This window comes from Mchenga conophoros, linkage group LG3 (assembly GCF_057382185.1).
Source record: "Mchenga conophoros isolate Kocher_MC1m ecotype Shallow Benthic linkage group LG3, M_conophoros_male_GT1.1, whole genome shotgun sequence".
Classification (NCBI taxonomy): Eukaryota; Metazoa; Chordata; class Actinopteri; order Cichliformes; family Cichlidae; genus Mchenga; species Mchenga conophoros.
The window spans coordinates 53678367-53699238 of record NC_140528.1 but is presented as its reverse complement, the minus strand read 5'-3'; the positions used below and the strand labels follow the sequence as shown (position 1 = coordinate 53699238).

Below are 20872 nucleotides of genomic sequence, written 5' to 3'. Positions count from 1 at the left end.
GCCGACATGTGGCCAACAGTAATGTTTTAATGTTCTTCGTTATTAAACATTTGCACATAAATAAGTGACATAATATTCAGTACTTAAAGTGTACTCTTCGGGCGCCCCTCATCCGCCTTTTTTTTTTCGGCAAAATTATCCACACCCACTGCTGCGCTATGCATTCTGAGATATGTTGGGCCACGAAGTCTACACTGCCACAGCCTTAAAATTCAGGGAAATGAAGGACGCATTTCAGGGCCGCATTTCGAGCAGCCTTTGAATTGGGACAGCCTTCGGCGCGCCGCTGTGACGTAATTGGCCTTGAAATGCTTACTTTAAGGCTGCAGACCCTGAATTGGGATACAGCCTGAGATTTGCAAAGGTAAGCACCGTCAGTGGTGTACTGCATTGATTTTTGGTTAAAAATAAGTGTTCCACTGTGTAAAATGACGGTTTGCTAAGCATATATTGTGTTTGTTGGGAGGTTCATGTATTGTCTGATGAGAGTATGAGCAGTTTGTGTGCATGTTCCATTTTGTAATATCTGCCGCAATTTCGGGCTACATTCCCGCTAGTTAGCAGAGCATTCATTAGGGCAAAGTAATGCAAGATGAAGCATTAGCTTTTCAGCTACAGTTTGCTGGTAATCCTGCTATGTTAGTTTTCTGTCATATTCATTCCTGAGACCGAGGAATTTTGTAAGGACATGATTATTTTTGCTTAATGTGGTTTTTATATATTTGTTGTTGGCTTTTACTATGTTGATAATCATGCAGTGTTTACTGTGATTTGCAAAGGGCCAGCAGCAGAGTTGGAGTGGTGTTTGCCCCAGCATCTGAATAAACGGCAGAGTCCGTGGTGTAGGAAGGCCCCTGCACTGGTTGGGTTACATAACGATTAGCTAATTCTTTCGCACAACTGTAGGGAAGCCTGCCTATGAAATGGCTGTAATATCTTGCCCGATTATCAATGTGGTAGTTTGCATCAACTTTACAATTATGGGCACATAATATGACAATGAGATTTTACCAGTTCATTGATAAATGTAAAACATCAACTGTGGTAGGGGGTGAACCATGGCTATTACACTCGATGCACTCCAGCTGACTTACCTTGGTTTGAATGACGACATACTGAGAGTTTGGCGGCTTGAAAGTAGCCAAATCTTGCACCCAGCCATTTGTAAATTGGATGTGCGCCTCCAGTGACTTGTAATTACGAAACTGGTTCGCAGTGTAAGCGCTTACTCCACAAACAAGATATGTGACGATATCGGGGTAGGACAGTGGCGGTAAGTCGTCGGGGTCTTTACTCCACTGCCGTATTTCATATGGGTCCACATTTGTGATGCACTCTATTTTTTTCAAGTACCGCTGCTTCGCCTCTGGACGCAATCGGTCTCTATACCATCCATTTTCTTTTGAGCTGCTTTTAAGCATGTTTCTTGTCGTCGTCGTTCCAACACAGTGTGTTTGTTTTGATTTATGGACTCGGAAAATGGCGCCGTGCTCCCACAATACATTGCGGCATGACATCAACTCCAAAGCCCTATACATCACAGACATAATGGTGCCAAAACGTTTTGAAGAGGTAGAAAAACACATGCATAACCTCATGCAGGAAGTTTCAGCCTAAGTTTCACTACAGACATTTGGACAAGCAGTGTGTGCCCGATGTCACTCCTCAGTTTAAAGGCGCAGTGGATTGATGAGGAGTTTGTTTGTTATCAAGTCACACTACATGCAAAGTCATTCAGGGGCTCGCACACCAGCCCGACCATCGCAGCTGCTTTCAATAGCAAGCTTCAGACCTGGGATATACTGAAACAAAGACATCTGTCCACATTGTACTTTGGGATAATGCAAGACATATGATAATGGCCATGAGTGATGCTGAGCTGCCGAGCCTACCTTGTACTGCTCACACTCTCCAGCTGGTTGTTCACGAGGGCCTTCTGTCACAGAGGAGTGTTGCTGATGCGATGGCAGTTGGCTGCAAAAAAAATGGACATTTTAAACATTCTGCTCTGGCCAGCTCCTGTCTCAAGGACATTCAATTACAGGTCAACCAGCCTGCGAAGAGGCTCCAGCAAGAAGTTTAGACCCGCTGGAACAGCACCTTTCATATGATACAGTCATTGATCGAACAGAAACGGGCTCTGAGAATATTCGTGTCTGAATATGGACTTCCTGATAGGCTCATGGCTCACCAGTGGACACTGCTGGAGAAGGTGATATCTGTTCTGGGTCGATTTGAGGAGTAAACTCGAAAATTCAGCTCTTCAGATGCCATGGCTGCAGATGTTATTCCAGCAGTCACTGTGCTCCACAAATTTCTAACAAGGGAGACTGATGAGAACCGTGAGATTAAAGCAATGACGGGAACCTTGGCTGCAGCTGTCAGGACGCGGTTCACTGATGTGGAAGAAAACCCACTCTATAGCATCGCCATGCTACTCGATCCCAGGTGAGTGTATGCCTGTGTGTGTAACTTTGGCTGTGTGTGACTCTAACTGTTTGACTGTGTGTGAATATGACTGTGTGTGAATATGACTGTGTATGTAACTGTGTGTGACTGCAAAGAAGAAGGTAAGCAAACCTATTGTCAGCTAACTTTTTTCTTTCTCTGTTTTAAATACAAAAATCGTTTTTTTTTCTCCAGCACCACAACTGCTGCAAATGTCAAAGAGGTGCTGAAACTAGCAGGAGGATCATGACCTGAATGAACCACCTTCAAGAAAAGCATGCAGTGACCAGCCCACTACTAGTCTGGACAGCATGTTTGATGAAATTGCAGATGAGCAGGCATCAGCATCGGTGGGCAGAGCTGCGGTAGGTTCCATTGTAGAGTTAGAAACATATTTTGGAAAGGCCACAATTTTACAACAAGACAAACCACTAAAATACTGGTTGGTTAATAAAGTGCGGTTCCCAGACCTGGCTAAACTGGCGGGCAGATACCTTTCAGCACCGTGCACAAGTGTTGATAGTAAAAGGATGTTCAGCTCAGTGTCACACATTGTGAATGAAAGCAGAAATAGAGTCATATATGATCATGCAGACATGATTCTTTTCATCAAAAAGAACCTGCCTCTCACTTTCCCCAAAGCAGCTTAGTTCAGAGGTCACACCATTGCTTGCTGACTGAAGAGGTAGAAAAACACATGCATAACTTCATTAATCTTATGTGAATCTGAAAGCTGTAGACAGTGCCAAATAGTTTACTGATATTTTGTTTGGATACAATATGGACATTCTACAATAATTTAACAAAAGTGTTTATTTTATTCTGAAACCTAATTTGTATTTAATTTATTCTGAACAGAAGTGTTTATTTTTCAATCTGAAAGCTGGAGAGAGTCACAAATAGTTCACTATTATTATTTTTTTTATAATGTGGATACTCTGCAATAGGTTCATTAACGTTATGTTTCTCTGAAAGCTGGAGACAGTGGAAAATACTTTAGTTATTTTGTTTGTCTGGTTACAATGTAGACACTCTGCGATAATTTTATGGAAGTGTTTATATTTTACTCGAAATGTTATTTTTGTGGTCATTTTTATTAATATTTTATTCTTTATCGACAGAGAATAAAATAAAACCTGTCCTCCAATTCGTTGCATTTTTTGTGTGTATGGTAGAAGTATCGGTTTTTGTACTCAGTATCGGCAAGTACTCAGATCCAAGTATCGATATTGTATCAGTTTGAAATAATTAGTATCATTACATCACTACTTGAAAATTCTGAAGTGCATCGTGCTGATTTAGCTCAGTCGGGTGAGCAGGCAACCCGACTGAGGAAACGATTTCCTTAATGTGCTTAGAAATTTCCTCCTGCACCTCACCTCCATCATCAATAAAATCATCCATTTCTGAGTCATACTCATCTTGGCTGAGCGTGGCCAGCCCTGGTTTCAGTCCACTCTGAGGCCTTCTGCTACATGTCTTTCCCTCTGCTTTCCTGTCAGTCGTCTCTGTATCTGTCTAATAATGCTGGAAAAAGGCCAAAAATATATATTGGGGAAAAAAAAAAAAAAAAAGAGTCTGAAATGCTAAACTTGTCCCTTATCTCAAACAAACGATTTGTGGTGGAGAGAAGATCTCCTCTTGCCATCCATGCGTGTATTATGTTTTGTTAACTTACTGTATCCTTATAATTAATTAGCATTTGTTGCTTTCAGGGTCATGAGCATGTCACCAGTCTGTTTTGAGAAATAAAGTAATGATGCTGTAAAAATATGCATGCATAAAAAAGATGTAATGTACACCTTGATATATCTAGTGAACTACTTTTGATATGAATTAAGGAATAAAATATTAACAGAAAACTATTAAAATAATGAATTAGCTTTTCTTTTCTTACTAAGTTGACCTCTGTGACTTGATAAACTCTGCATCATGTGTGCAAAATCCTGTACCTTAAGTCCAACAACCTAATTTAGGACACTGATGAGAAAGGACTGACCGACTGACTGTGATGTTTATATGCAATCAAAAAACTTGTGATGGTTAATTATGCTAAAATTGGATTGATTGATGTGGATCATTTGGATTTGTGTGAACAATGCAGTGTAGCCTCTTTTGGGTTCTGTATGATTTTACAATGAAATAAGTACTGTTCAGGATATGCCAGAAAAAGCAGACTGAAAGTACAGGGAAATATTGTTGTATGTTCTGATGCTGTAGTTCAATCTATGCTGCAAAATCACCAGTGTTAAATAGACACTGAGTGTTAAATTTAAACCTTTGAAAGTTCATATTTTCTAACAATGACCTTGTATTTGTCATGATACGGCTGTGTGGCAGGCAGGATGAGGACCCAATCGCAAAAACTCACCGACTCAAGGGATGAACTCAAAAGGCAGCTTTATTGCTTAACAGAAGATGATAGGCGATACAAAACTAGACTGGGGAAAAACTAACATAAAGCTCACCAAGGAACACAGGGAAATCCACGCAGCATGAGGGAGAACGCGACACAGAACTGAGGGAGACGCAGACATAAATACACAGAGGGTTAACGAGGGAAGTGGGAGCACACGGGGAACACAGGTGACACTGATAATCATAACAAGACACGGCAGGAGTGAACACCACACTGGCGGGAGACGGGCAAAGTAAAAGAGGAAGTACAGAGGTTCAGACAGGAGGAGAGAGCGCACGGGGAAAACACAGACATAACGGGCAGGGGAAACATGGAATAAAACATAAGGAGAGACGAGGGCTCACAGATACACAGAGGGGCACACAGGGGGTAAAAGCCACGAAGGGAAAACACTTAGGGAACAACACAACAGGGCAACTCAGGAAACATGGCCTAAATAGGGAACAAAATACAAACATACAAGAAAACTAAGAACACTGGGCCAACATGGCCCAGGACCATGACAGTATTATTTTAACACTACCAAGTTATAGAGTAACTGACGAACACTGAGCAGTATCAACAATATTCTACACTGGTGTAAGTGTTAAAAAATAGCGCTGAGTAGTGTTGGTAGTATTTTACATAATTTATTACTATGATGATGATGATGATGATGATGATTATTATTATTATTATTATTATTATTATTATTATTATTATCCTTTATTTATCCAGGTGAAAAGTCTCATTCCAAGAGAGACCTGGCCAATGGAGCGGCAAAAGTAAAAGAAAAAAAAAAAAAGAATCAGCACCAGCATTTGTGCTTTGTTCTCTTTACTTTGGAGTACAACATTTTAAAAACTTTAAACATGTTGCACTGTAACAATCCTTATTCTAGGATACAGGTATATATTTTACAGTAATAACAGTGGAAACACAAAGTCGACAAATCAAAAGCTGATGGTGTTCGACTATAAGGTTTGCATAATGTTTATATGAGCTATATATGATAAAGAGTAGGCAGGTTTATACTGTAATCGAATAATTTTATGTTACTAAACTGCCAGTAGATTTAGCGTGAAATTTTCTGCAAGCGAGATTATATTTATTCTAAGTTAGTAGCAAATGTGATTTTTCCTCTGCCGTCAAAAGATGAATACAATGATGGCCACATTAATATAAACAGGCCCCTTTATCTCAGCATAAATACACCTTCATACATCACTCTTTAATCACACGACCCAATTCATCTCTTACCCCTAAAAACGTATTGTCTTCGAATCTGTTTGATGACATTAAGAAGAATTTTTAGTGATTGTTGCTTATACAGCTCACAAATTTACCATTTCTGTGTAGAAATAGCAGTGGTAACACCAGACTGCTTGGCAGATTAAACCAGGCTTCGCATCCCAATGTAACACAATTAACATTTTCTCTTGAAATGAATTGTATAGCCCAAACCAGGCCCCAGCAAAACCTTAATACCAGCAGCACAAGTACAGCCGTAATGGTGTAACATGCTCTCTGCTTTGACTGGTCAAAGCCTCCACCGTGTTTTCTTGGTCCTGAATGAATCAAACCACAAAGAACAGAAAGGCTGCAGAAGGAGACAACCATCAGCAATAGTATCAAATGGCAAAAATCCAAAAAGAGAAAGGCATTATTATTTATCACCCAGCCTATACCTATAAAGCAAAACAGCCAAATACAGCCAATGCTTATGTTTCGGATTCTGATCCCTCTTTGGTTTTTCAGGCTCACATAAGTTATGGGGTGAATAACAGCCAGATAGTGCTCCACGCAGGTCAGGGTGTGAAAGTAATTCTCTCCGTGCCACGTCAAAGTAAAAAGAGTGTCCCCTACTTCTAACATGTTCAAATTTTTCTTGTAGATACCACAGCAGCTGAGGATATTCCCTGAGATGCCGACCAACTTCATGATGACCAGGTGGTAGGTGAAGCTGTCAGAGTGGCTTATCGTAGAGGGGGAGCACTTCTTACGCCATTCTTGGAAGCCATGGTAGAGGATGAAGATGCAGAGAGGGAGGAGGAGGAACAAATTTGTGATGCTGAATGTGGTGAAGACGAGAGAGCCTGGTTCTGACATGAGGCATTCAAGGTCAACTGGAATGTGGGCGTTAATGGAAGAAAGGTTTGGGTGAAGAAAAGTGGAGTCACTGGAAGAGGAAGAGTTTACTGACATCTAGAAGATAATCAGATGAATAAAATGTTAATATTACATCAGCTGTACGTGTATTTGTCCTGAAAGAAAAGAAGCAAAAATGACATATTGATGTTTTCAGTAAAGTATGTACAACCTTCAAATACATTTTTTGATAACAAAACAACACTATTTTCTAAATTGCTCTTATATCTACACAGTTCAAGTCAATTTCAGTCAGTATAAAGAAAAAAATCTGCAGCAATTACAGCTTTTTTTACGTGTCTTTCATTGATGGGATCTGCATTTTTTAATTTTGACTAAAAAGAAATATGTCAGATTAAACAGTACTCACATGAACACAAACAGGAAACATCCAAAAGCAAACAAATAGTTTAACAAGTGTTAAAGGACACCCACCTTTTCAGTAGTGCTTATTTCCAATCTTCCTTCTATGGTGTTAGAATGTGTGGTAAACTGATATCTGCACTTTATACAGCACTTTAAATCATTAGTGAGTGTTCATATCACATGTGGGAGGAGGGAGGAGGTTTTGCATGTTGCAAAGCAAGCTGTGATGTTTTGAATGTTTTTTAATTTTTTGTATTTTTCATTAGGTGAATGTTAATAATGCTCGCTCCTCTTTCATGGACACCAGAGCATGACCCAGGGACCCAAGATCTATTATTAGACTTATTACTTCTAATACTATAACTACTATGTACTGCTTCTCCCAGAAATGTAATTCTTGCCAGTTCAACTATGTTATTTTGCAGTCACTTCCTTAATGTGGTAGTGTACACTAACCAGATTCCTCCAACAGTTTTGTGTTTTTTACAGAATCCAAATCAACTTGTGATGAAATAGATGGTGCTTGTTTTAACAGCCTTAAGGGTTCAGAGAATGTTATGACGGATGCATTATGTATGTATGCTTAATTTGGTCTTGTTTTTTTTTCATGGTTCATTTCTGTAGGAAAATTTTCTCATTGTTCTCTCCACTTCCAAGCTGACCAGAGCGTCAGCATTTCCCCCCTTGGCTCAGAGATTATTATAACCATAAGAGATTACAATGAGATTTTTCTTTGATATGTTAACACACAACTTATACTTCACAAGTGAAACACAAATCATTTCATGAACGTAAATCTGTATTAAAATCAAATTTTCTTACCTCTCACCTAAACACAAACCATGAAAACGTGATTCCTCTTATCTGTCATGCCTACAATATTTCAAATGACTTAAATATAAACAACTAATGTGTGAGTTACCTGATTTGCTTTTTTGTTTTAATTAAAAAAGAGGTTTTATTTTGTTTCTAGTAGAGAATATAAGGTAGGAGGTTTGCTTTCTAAAGACTAACATATCAGCATGAATTTCCAAGTGATATAGTTCAACAAACACATAGTGTAACAGATATTTCTGTTTAGTCATATAGGGTGTTTAGTCATGGTTAAATACAATAGTGCATCACTGCATTAATTGTGATTATTCAGTGAAGAAGAAAATTGATATCAAAAGCATACAGAATTTCCCAGAAAAAACTAAGATAATTAATTAGCAGAAGAATCTTTCTTGGCTCATATATTTAGTTCTCCAACATGCGTACTGGTTTTTTAATTCCCCAACTCTCTGTGGATGGTACTCATGGCCATTGATCAGTGGGCTTTGATCAGTGGTTGTTGATCAATGGTCATGAGACTTTGCATAATTAAGATTAAGGAACTGACCTCCCAGCCCATTGTTCCTTCAGTGGGCTGGTTTCAGTCATTATGCAAATGTACTGTTTATAAGATTGTAGAAACCTGCAGTCAGCTGAGACTGAAGAAGTCACTTGGATTAGTGACGAAGCGTTTCTCCCACAAAAAGCGACGTCCAGATGAACAGAATCAACTTTTGGAGGTCCCCAAGGTTACTTACTGATCTACTTTTTGGTCTCACCTCTGAGACATGGAAAACAGACCACCGGACCTGCACAGAGAAATAGACACGAGAAATCCAAGAGGAATGTGACATAGTGCGGGAGAATGCAAGGAAGTCAACAGACAGAAGTGAAAAAACATTATGATGGGAAAGTGAGAAGCTCTGTGTTATATCCTGGCGATCGTGTCCTCATCCGAAATCTGACCCCTAGAGGATGAACGGCAAAGATTCATAATCACTGGGAACAGGATATCCATGTTGCCATTCGTCAAGTTGCTGAAGGCCTTCCATTTTTTTTTTTTTTTTTTTGCCTGTCCTGTTTGGTTCTTTTGCCATCAGAATTATTGTCTAAATGTGAGCCTTGCCGTAATGGTCTATTTGATTCACCTTATATTGTTTATTTTATTTATTTTTTATTTTCACTTGCTAGATATGGGACAGACTTGAATGAGGAAAAGAAAAGGGAGAAGGGGGGTTGCAGTGACGTGCCCGTGAGCTCCGCCGGCAGCCAGCTGTGCCAGAGTGACCGAGCCCCAGGCCGAGAGGCTGAGGGCACACCACCCCCGAAGTAGCCAAGCGAGCCCCAGGCTCCAGGCCCCGATAAGCAGCCACCAAGGAGGCCCATCCCTGGACACAGAGGGCGTCTGAGGGCGTCTGCCACTGGCAAGGGAAGTGGTGGGGGAGATAGGCCTCCATACCTTGGAAGACCTGGGATGTCCCCTGAGAGGTGGCGTCTGATACCCGACCTGACATATGGACACAGACAAACAGGCACACACAGATACAAACATCCATTCCCACCCTCATGCTCTCATATGCAATTACTCAACACTCACCCAACGTAGAGACAGACATAGAGAGACACTGTACACACAATCACACTCCCCAAGCGTACTCTAAGCCCCGGGTCTAGGTACCCTTGCCCCTGGAGGGGGAAACTGCACCCAGACCCAGGTGGTGTTACCCTTTTCCCTGGGGTGGGTAGAAGCAGACCGCCCCAACTCCACAGCAGCAGGGAGGCCCCACATTCCAGACCCCAGTCGGACGGCCAACTTCTCCTCCTAGCCAACCTGGGTGTCTATTGTCTTGTGTAGTTTGGGAGATGATCGGATGATGGGGTGGGTGCAGTTTTCTCTGGGGTGGAGTCAGGTGGGCTGCCCCGGACTCTGTGGGGCTGGGCGGTGCTGCTGCTGCGGGCCCCGGTCCGGATGGGCCTGGGCCCCCTGGGCCCTGGTGGGTTCCAGAGTGTGGGGGTGCCTACTGGGGTCAGCGGGGGAGCTGGGGTCAGCGGGGGTCAGCGGGGGAGCTGGCCCCAGGGAGGGGCCGCTTGCCCCTCTCTTTCTTCCCTCCCCATCCTCAGCTGCCTCCCTATTCCCGCTCTACCACACCCACCCACACACGCAGGGCTTGGGGTGCAGGTGAGGCAGTCCCCCTCTGTCCCCTTCTGGCCGCCTGTGCCTCAATTTTATTCTGCCACCTAGACATCCACATTACTCACACTTTCACATAACACATACATATAGGGCCTTGGGGGTGGGCACGTTTTACAGCATCCAGAGGATTGTCGGTGTACTCCAACCCACCTCTGGCGCTGGTGCCCTACCCTCAATTTTAAATGCATTTAGACACTAAGGGTTTTCGGGAGGAGCCGTGCTGTTCTCTGAGAGGAAGCAAGTACCATGCTCTCCTGAGTTTTAAATGCACTTTAAAACAGCACATAGCAACACTACATATGAGCAGGCGTAGGGAGGTTTGAGGTCTTCACTCACCCTGGTTCTGTTAGCCGAAAGGAAGTATAAACAAAAAAATTTGTAACAAAATATTTTCTATATTTTTCTATGGTTTGAAAACAAGAGTTAAGATACACCTTTACTATGCTTTAAAGTGAAAATAATTGATCAAAAACCACGTTAATTGCAAAAAAATGACTATATGTTTAATCATTATTTTTTGAAACATCAGAATCAGAATCAGAATCAGAATGGGGTTTATTGCCAAATGTTGAGCAGGTTTACAACATTAGGAAATTGCTGCGGTGCTTCAGTGCAAACATGGTGTCATAAATAACACTTAAATAGACATGGAAAAAATAAAAGTAGGGATAAGAATTAAAAATGCTACGTGGAAAGATATGTGCATGAGATATACATGAGATATATACATGAGAGTAAGAATTAAGAGTGCTACGTTGAAAGATATATACATGAGTGCAGGTGGTGATCAGTGCCAAACATGGAATGATACAGTGAACACAGCGTAGGGTCATGTGTTAGTGGCGGGGACAGTCATATGGTTATTGTTCATGTGTCCAACAGCAGAGGGGAAGAAACTGTTCTTATGGCGAGAGGTTCTGGTGCGGATGGACCGGAGCCTCCTGCCTGAGGGGAGCAGGTCAAACAGACTGTGTCCAGGGTGAGAAGGGTCAGCTGAGATCCGAGCTGCACGCCGCAATGTCCTATTTTGGAAGCTCATGGCTCAGATTGGCTTTGTTAAAGTCCCCAAGAGCAATGAGAGAGTCCGGGAATGTCCGCTCCGTGTGGAGAATCTGCTCCGCGAGTGCGCACTGAGCTGCCTGCGCATCTGCGTCTGGCGGGATGTAAACAGCGGCCAGGATGAATGAAGCAAACTCCCGCGGAGAATAAAACGGTTTGCAGTGGATAAAAAGATATTCCAGAGAGGAAGAGCAGTGCTGAGCAATCACTGTCACATCTGTGCACCAGCCACTATTGATGTAGAAGCAGAGACCTCCACCTTTGGACTTACCGGAGAGAGCGGTCTGCCGGTCCGCGCGCAGCAGATGGAAGCCCTCCAGTTTGAGCGCGCAGTCTGGGATGTTCTCACTGAGCCACGACTCCGTAAAACATAAGACACAGGAGGAGGCATATGTTTCATATGTTTTCTGTGCTGTGCTTTTTACATGAAACTTCTTTCATCAAAGATAAAATTTTTATGTGCTGAGAAAATAAGAAACAAATGTGAAATGGATACAACTTATGTTGGATATTTATTTATAAATATAATATACTAATTTGATTTATAACCACCTATCTACAGCTTCTTCTTTTTCTGCCTTCAGTTATTCTTCCTTTGTAATTTGTGGTCAGGACACAGACTACAAGAAAGCAAATGCTAATAGCGGCATTGATTTGCTACCTAAAAATCAGATTTTTACTTTATTTTTAATTACTTTGTGCAATTGCTTACTAGTCTAAGCACAACATGCTTCAGTGATTTGTTTGTACCTTTGTTTATATTGATCCTATCAACGCAAAACTAGCTGCTATTCTCAGTGGATGTTGTTTTTGCAAAATACAGAGTTTCCCAGTCTTTTCAAAAGTAGTACATGTAACACTATACTAAAGAGAAAATGTAACCAGACAAAGCTTGTCATTATTACACAATTACTCCCTCCAAAACCATAGATTACAGTCCAAAGCACACTAGATGCAAACTTCAACAGCAGCATTCCCAGTATGTACAAAATGGTGTAAAATGCTCTCCGCTTTGATTGGTCAGTCTTATCCGTCCCCCTTTCTCCTGGGCCTGGACGAGTCAAAACACAGAGAACAGAAAGACTACAGAAGGAGATGGGGATTATGGACAATATATTTAAGCAGAGGTGAACAATGATGAAAATGTTTTCTTTCATCACTGAACCTGCCCCAGCAACACAAAGCACCCAGACACAGCCAATAGTGGTATTCCTCATTCTGATCCCTCTTTCATTTTTCAGGTCCAAGTAGACGATGGGATAAACAACAGCTAGGTAGCGCTCCAAACATGCCAGGATGTGAAAGAAAGTCTGTCCATACCAGCGAAAATAATTAATAAATGTTCCTACTAGTAATATTATTAAATCTTGCTTGTAGATTCCAAAACAGCAGATGAGACACCCAATAATACCAATCAGCTCCATGGCCGCCATGTGGTAGATGAAGCTGTCTGAGGGACTCACTGTTGTTGCTGAGGAGGTGGAGCGCTTTTTCCACCATTGTTGGAGGCGATAGCAGAGAATGACAATGTAGAGAGGGAGGAGGAGTACAATTTTGGTGATACTATATGAGATGAAAATATAAGAGCTTGGTCTGGAGAGGAGACACAGTGTGCTTAAAGGGATAGAGGTGCTGAAAGAGGAATCATTCACTGGCATGTCTGAAAAAGAAAAAGACAGACATGAAATGCCTTTGCTACATGAGTTACATATCCATCTATTCAAGAAGAGTGGTTCTTCATCTATTAACCAAACTGTATTTTTTCCATAAATATATTCAATTTATTAAATTTGCTTATGATACACTGATGCACTTTACAAGGAGTGAATGATAAATAATGATATTAAAACGTAGTCAGTGTGTTTCAACGTAAATTCATAATTTGTGAACTCAAGTGGACTTTTGTTTAGCCTGACAGTCAAATAGACGATGATATAGATGAAATAAAATAAAATAGATGATGGTATATGAGGGACAATAACAGCTTAAATATGTAATAGAGGTTTTAAAGTATACTCACCTGGTCAGTTGTTTGATCGCCTTGTACTGTGAGAGACTGCTGTAAGCTAATCCAAATATGAGGAATCTCATGGGAAACATTAATGCGGGTGTTTGCGTAACAGATGGAGGACTACCAAGGAGTTTTGCATGTTTCCAAACAAATTCTCCCACTTAATCTTTTTACACAGTTAATGTCTGTAGGGAAATTTTGCCATCACTTTCTCTGATGACCAAAGCATAGAACATTTCTCAAATACTAAATCTGAGTGGATATTTCCATTAACAGACGAAAAAAAAAAGTTTCCATCAAGTGCCTTCATCTCACACTCAAAGACACCGCAGCAGTCAGAGATTCACATAAGATGCCTTTGAGCCCATACATCTGCCTGAGAAACAAAGGAAAAAAGAATCTTCTCATGAGCATTTTTGTGATTTCCTTCCTCTTTGGAATTAAAAGAGACCACCCAGACACATGAGATATCATTGGAAAGCCCAGTATGCCTGTTTAGTACATCAGGACTTAGTAACTTAGTAACTCAAATATGTTAAAAAGATATAGACCAAAAACCAAGGTCTATCACAGAGGACATAGCTGAATAGGCTAGTTTGCAGGGGGTGTTAACAATGCCAGCATGTCTATTGTGAAAACTGTAGAATAGGTTGCTCCCCATGTATGGCTCGCACAGTATGCTTTAAAATTCATCTGAATTTATATTCTTTGGCTGTCCACCAAGAATAACAGCTTTCATTCCTGTATTGCACATGCATGAAACGTAAGACGATTTGACCTGCCTCATTTCCATCTGCTGTTTATTTACTTTCAAGCTTTTTGAAACGCCAAAATGTTGAGGAAAAGCACAAAGTTTTTCAAATGGATTGCCAATGAGGTGGAGATGTTGCTGTGACTAACACAAGGGTACAAAGTTGCAAAAGCAAGCAAGAATATAGACTGGGAGACATACCAAAACAAATACGCTGAAATTAACATTCCGTCTTGAAGAAAAGCTATCTGGAGCATGTACAAACTGATATTAATCTTTAATAGGGCTTTGAAAAATGGGAAAAACCAAAACAACTGCTGTACAATTCCATCCGCCATCTTAGCTGAATTGGTCACATGGTCACATGACTGCATCATATGACTAAAATGTGTCATCATTTTCGAAAGCCTCTGTTTTCGCAGTCCACACTGCAACGTGAAAGCAGCATTTTCAAATTTATCCACTTTGGAGAGCATTTTCAAAAAGCTCCATTTTTCTTGAACAAAAACGCCATCTCAGTGTGGACGGAAGCCCGAAATAGAACAGTTTGTTGTACTGTCTGTATCAAACCGATATTATGAAAGCTATATAGCATGCCAAATAATTACAGGCAAAATAAATAATACCTACCAGAAGGAATTAACTGAACAGCATAATTTGCAATAATTTAAATTAAGAATGCAAATATCAACACAAAAACAGATCTTACACATCAAAACATTTATACCTTTCCACTCTCAGTGTCAAAATAAAATATATAACAAATGAGGGACCAATAGTTTAAGTTGACCCTCACCTTGTAATCTAATTGTAACATTGTAGCTTTAGCTTGAATGATTAAATAGCGTTTACCCTCACTGACTTTATTTTTTGTTGCTGTTTTGTTTGAACAAGATGTTAATTTTCCTGTTCTGTGTAGAAAAAGCAAACGTTACACCAGACTGCTGGCAAAATGTACCCTTAGAAAAAAACATTTCATAATCAGACAATAATTTCCCTCTGAATTATTGAGCACATCCCCAAATCACAGTCCTGGCAAACCTCAATACCAGAACAACCAGCAGGACCACAGTAGTGTAGAATGCCCTCTGCTTTGACTGGTCAACCCTGTCCCTGTTCCCCTGGGCCAGGACGGATCAAAATACAGAGTACACAAAGACTGCAGAAAGATATAGTTATTATTGATATTATATGGAGGCAGAAGTACACAATGAAAAAGATGTCTTCTTTCATTGACAAACCTGCCCCAAACATAGAAAGCAGCCAAGCACAGTCACTAGATATATTTCTCATTCTGATTCCTCTTTCATTTCTCAGTCACGTGATGGGATGACCAATAGCCAAGTAACGCTTCACATAGGTCAAGATGTGAAGTCTCTCCAAACCAGTTGGACAAATACATAAGGCCCCCACTAACAGTATATTTAAATCTTGGTTGTAGATAGCGAAACAGATGAGGATACATCCAAAACTATAAATTAGTTCCACAGTGACTATGTGGTATGTGAAACTGTCTGACTGACTTGCTGTTAATGCTGAGAAGACAGAGTGCCCTCTCCACCACTGTTGCAGAACATATTAGAGGATAAGTGTGCATAGGAGGAGGAGGATAATGGTGATGCTGAAGGAGATGAAAATAAGGGACCTTGGTCTGTAGATGAGACACTGTATTTTCAAAGGGAGAGAATAGCTGATCAAGGAAAGAAAGTCATTGAAGGTGGATGAGATTACTGACATCTGGAAGAAAATATAAAATAACAATCACATATACAACATAAAATCATATCAAATGTCAAACTGAGAAAATGTACTACTGTAAAAACAAAATAAGCTGATTTTGAATTTGATGGCAGGAACACATGGCCTTGTCCTAATTTTCCAATATAGATTTTTGACCTTGATCAATTAATTCAAAATTTCACAGTTTCTTTAATGATATTATGTACATCACACAAGATACTTAAAGACTTTGCAATTTCACATTGAGAAACAGTATTCTTCAACAAATTGTATATGCAGTTTTTTCCAGATTGGTGAAAAAATGCCTGTCTAAGATGGTCTCGTTATATTATTTTCACTACCATTTAACTTTTAATATTTTTCATGAGAATACAAATTGTCTCACTTTAAACTTTTCTTTTTTTCTTTCTTTTTTTTTTTGCCTGACCCATTTGGTTCTTTAGCCATCAGAATTGTTGTCTGAAGACCAACAAGGATACCCAATGGATTTATTTTGCCAAATGGATCATCGTGGCATTGCCGTATTGGTCCATTTGATCAACCTTTGTTTTTATTATTTATTTTATTTTCAGTTGTTACAGATGGGACAGACATGAGTGAGGGATAGGAAAGGGAGAGAGAAAGAGGAAGGAAAAGAAAAACAGAAGGGGAGAGGGACAGTGAGAAAGGGGGGGAGGAAAAAAATCTCCTGGATCACCTGTTGAGAGAAGAAGAATAGAAAACAAGCGAAAAAAAAAACCCAAAGCAACATACTAAACACAACACCATCGCATTAATCTAGCTAAGTGTAAACAGCAGTAAATACTAAATATTCAATGTTGTTGTGCAGCACGCAGGACAGACAGCGCACAATGTGCTTTGAAGTAGCAGCCAAGAAAGGTGTAATTTAAGTCTACGAGCAGTGAACACACATGTGCATACCTGTGTGGATCAGCGCGCTTGTATTCAAATGGTTTCCCCATGTAATGGTCTGCAAGAGGATGTAGCGAGCCATAGCCCCGTCCCCCAGGGCGTGAAGCAGGTATGGAGGAGATCCAGGCTCCAGACATCCAGAGGCCCCAGAGTGCGAGACCCCAAGGAGGACCACCGGAGGGGCATCCGTGCCACCCTCATGGGAAGGGCTGAGGATCCCCAGACGAGGCGTCACCCAGTAGCCACCGAGCAGAAGCTAGAGGGGGCTGCACCGGCGTGCCGCCGGCTCTGCCGGCAGCCAGCTGTGCCAGAGTGAACCGAGCCGCAGGCCCAGAGGCCGGAGGCCCGAAGGCCCCCCCCGCATCCCGGAAGAGGCCTGACCGAGCAACAGGCGCCAGGCCCTGCCAAGTAGCCACCAGGAGTGAGCTGGTACATACCTGAGCGCCCAGCCCCGGACACCAAGAACCACCAATGCACCGACCCCTGAGGGCATCAGTCACCAGCAGGGAGTGTGGTGAGGGGAGATAGGCCTTGGAGGGCCTGCGAGTTCCCAGAGAGGTGGAGTGTAAGACCCAACCTGACATATAAACACAGACAAACAGGCACACACAGACACAAACATGCATTCCCACCCTCATGCACACATATGAAAACACTCAGCACTCACCCAACGTAAGGATTGACATAAATGGACATGTACACACAATCACACTCCCCAAACATACTCTATACCCCGGGTCCAGGTACCCTCTCCCCCAGAGGGGGAAACAGAACCCAGACCCAAGAGATGTTACCCTTCCCCCCGGGGTGGAGGCAAGCAGACCGTCCCAGGCTCCGCAGCAGCAGGGAGGCCAATCGGACAGCCAACATCTCCTCCCAGCCCCCCCGCCCCGATGGCTAGTAGAGAACGGGGGTGTGTGAAGACCCCATACCTCCCTCCTCCCGCTCATGTGTAGTGTTGCTGCGTGTTGTTCTAAAGTGCATTTAAAACAAGGGAGAGCATGGTGCTGCTGCCAGAGAGCAGCAGGTGTTAGCACGGCCCCTCCCGAGAACCCTCAATGTCTACATGGATTTAAAATTGAGAGGTGGGCACCGGCGCCAGAGGTAGGTTTAAGTACACAGACCGTCCACTGGACGCCGTTAACGTGCCCACCCTCAAGGCCCTATATATATGTGTGTGTGTTATGAGAGTGTAAGTAATGTGGATGTCTAAGTTGTGAGATAAAATTGAGGCACAGGTGGCCAGAAGGGGATAGAGGGGGGGGGGGGGGGAATGTCTCCCCTGCACCGTGGTGACACACCCGCACCCCAAGGCCCTACCTGTGTGGGTGGATGTGGTGGAGCGGGAAGAGGGAGGTAGCCGGGGATGGTGAGGAAAAGAAGGGAGGGGAGGATGCCCCTCCCTAGGGCCAGCTCCCCCGCTGACCCCAGTAGGCACCCCCGTCTTCTGGTACCCACCAAGGCAAGGGAGCCAAGGCCCATCCAGACCGGGGCCTACGGCAGCAGCACTGCCAAGCCCCAACTTTAAACTTTTCTTATGGTTTCTGGCTCTTTTGTGAATAAAATATGTTTGTTTTTTGGTTTTTGGTTTTTTTACAGTGTACTCAGCATCCAAAGTCTTTTTGAAATTGTGGTTTCATGACCCGTGGGGTTGTGTTTCTTCAAAATCTTTAAAATGTAAAGTTGTAATATATTCATATTCCAGGTATTCCTCAAAAAATATGTTTGTAACATGAGGCCATTTGCTTTTTTATTTATTTTTTCATTAATTAAAAAAAAAAAATGCAGTTTTTGTATCACTACCCCACTCTTCCACAAGTGGAGTCAAAAATGACCCCAAGCAGTTCCTGTGGAATCTTCTATGGAACTTTCATTCTGAAGCAACTCTGACTGTCCCACTTACACTTCTAAAGGATCAGGAATGAATTTTTACACAGTAACATACATGATTTAAAGTCAGGGCTGCACATAAGTGGTCTGCAGGTGTGCATTCAATGTCAAAATAAAAGGAAATTCCCAGAAATTCCAAGAATACGCGCTTCTTTTGCGGTGGAGGAACACCAAAGTAACTGCTTACCGAGCTTGCTTCTTCGACATCTTTAAGAGTTCTGAACAAATATCTGTCCTCCTCCAGAACATCTAATGTACACAAACAAGCGTTCCAACTTCTTATCTTTATTTTGACAGCAAATGCGCACCTGCTCGACCATTTATTTGCAGCCCTATTTATAGTTTCCTGTGCATTTCAAACATTGCCCTTTCTGAGGTTTTTTTTATATTTAAAGTAACATAGCTGCTATGAGGCCAGCTAGGATCCCTGTGGCCCTACAAATGATCCAGGACGGATGTGATGAAGAGCCCATCGGAGGCATTGACTCAGAATCGCACATCTCAGATATGGAGGACCCAGACTATTGTCCCCCCCACTGGACAAGGCCAGTCAGATACAGAGGAGTCCTCTGATGAGTCCTCTGAAGAGGAAATGGATATTGAGTCCAACAGAATGAGCCCCTCTTACTGCTCTAGCCACAATATTCTGAATTAGTCGGCCAGGGCTTGCACCTGGGTTTAGTACTTTCTCCCCAGTAAATGCATGGAAGATGTTCATGTCTTAAAATATAATAGAAGAGGTGCTGACATGCACAAACATGGAGGCACGAAGAGTAGCCAAAGACGTTGGAAAAGAGTGGAAAAATGTAAACAAACTTAAGCTCCTGACCTTCATTTGATTGACCATTCTTGAAGGAAGTGAGAAGAACTGGGATGTACAAGTCCTCTGCATAATCCATTGTTCAAGGCCACTATGTCAATTCAAAGATTTGAAGATATTCACAGTTTCTTGCACTTTGATGACAAGAGAACCAGAGCCTACCGACTGAAAACAAACCACATCGCAGCTTTCTGCTACATATGGGACCTGTTCCTGGTCAACTGCAGGCAGAAATTCATCCTCAGTGATTGTGTTACAGTGGATGAACAACTTGTGCCTTTCAGTTGGAAGGCCCAGCTTCTGCAGTATATGCAGAGCAAGCATACAAAAGTGATACAACTGATACAAAAACTGCAATTTCTTAAAATTAATGAAAAAAAAAAATAAAAATGTAAAGGGCCTCATGTCACAAACATGTTTTATGAGGAATACCTCAAATATGAAAATATAACAACTCTTCGTTTTAAAGATTTTGAAGAATAACAACCAAGTTTATAGCAAAATGCATTGTTTCTATTTGGGGTCATTTTTGACCCCACTCGTGGAAGAGTGTAGGTATTGGTAGGTTGTGCATCCAAGGGGTAATTATGTCTTGAATGAAAACCTAATGATGTAAAAACAGACAAATATTCTATAATTGTTTAGTTGTGACAATATTGTTTATTTTATTTTTTATCTTTAAAGATCTTTTCCCTTGTAACTAGTGTGAAGCGATGCAGTGTTGGTGTGATTGAGGAGTCTGCTCTGTGGTGACTAAAGTGATCAGCTAAAAGAGGAAAAAGAAGAAGAAGACTCACTTTGTCAGTAGTCTGATCTTCCTCCTATTGTCAGCCACTCTTGTAAATGTCTGATTCGAATGTCCACCTCTTTAAAAAAAATGAGTGTTTTTGTAATAGGTAAAAGGAGGAGTACAGGAGAGTTTTGCATGCTGCAATTCAAGTTCGTTCTTTGAATCTTTTTACACGGTTAAAATACGTTGGCCTTTATATTTTCTTTCTTTTCCCCTTTTCCCATAAGACCAGATAACAATTAGCATGACGTTTGTTCAGTGTTGTCAGTTACACGAGCCAAGGTGTGTCCATGACGGCACTTTGTATTAAGAGATTAGAAAAGCTGCAATGTTATGAAAATACACGCATAGTAGAAATTTAACTCAACCACAAAGATTTGCTTCCAGATGGCTGAAATGTGCTCTTAGAAGGACTTTGCGAATGATCACCACCAGCTAATCATGCAGCTAGAATGAAGCCATGCAAATGATATTCGTTTTTTCATAACATTTTCATAATTCAAATAACTTTGAAACAAACAACGATCCATGT

General features: G+C 41.5%; 2 protein-coding genes across 2 annotated transcripts; both read right to left on the bottom strand.

Annotated features, from left to right (window-relative positions):
- Positions 1 to 6157: 6157 nt before the first annotated feature.
- On the bottom strand, positions 6158 to 7051 carry LOC146579522 (uncharacterized). Its single transcript, XM_085267968.1, has one exon. The coding sequence runs from the start codon at positions 7049 to 7051 to the stop codon at positions 6158 to 6160; it is 894 nt and encodes a 297-aa protein (XP_085124094.1).
- A 1884-nt stretch (positions 7052 to 8935) lies between these two features.
- On the bottom strand, positions 8936 to 13084 carry LOC146579521 (uncharacterized). The gene is made up of 3 exons (XM_085267967.1): positions 12362 to 13084; positions 11698 to 11785; positions 8936 to 8982 (listed from the first exon to the last, which is right to left on the bottom strand). Exons 1-3 carry the CDS (start codon positions 13082 to 13084, stop codon positions 8936 to 8938), a joined length of 858 nt encoding a protein of 285 aa, XP_085124093.1.
- Positions 13085 to 20872: the final 7788 nt, after the last annotated feature.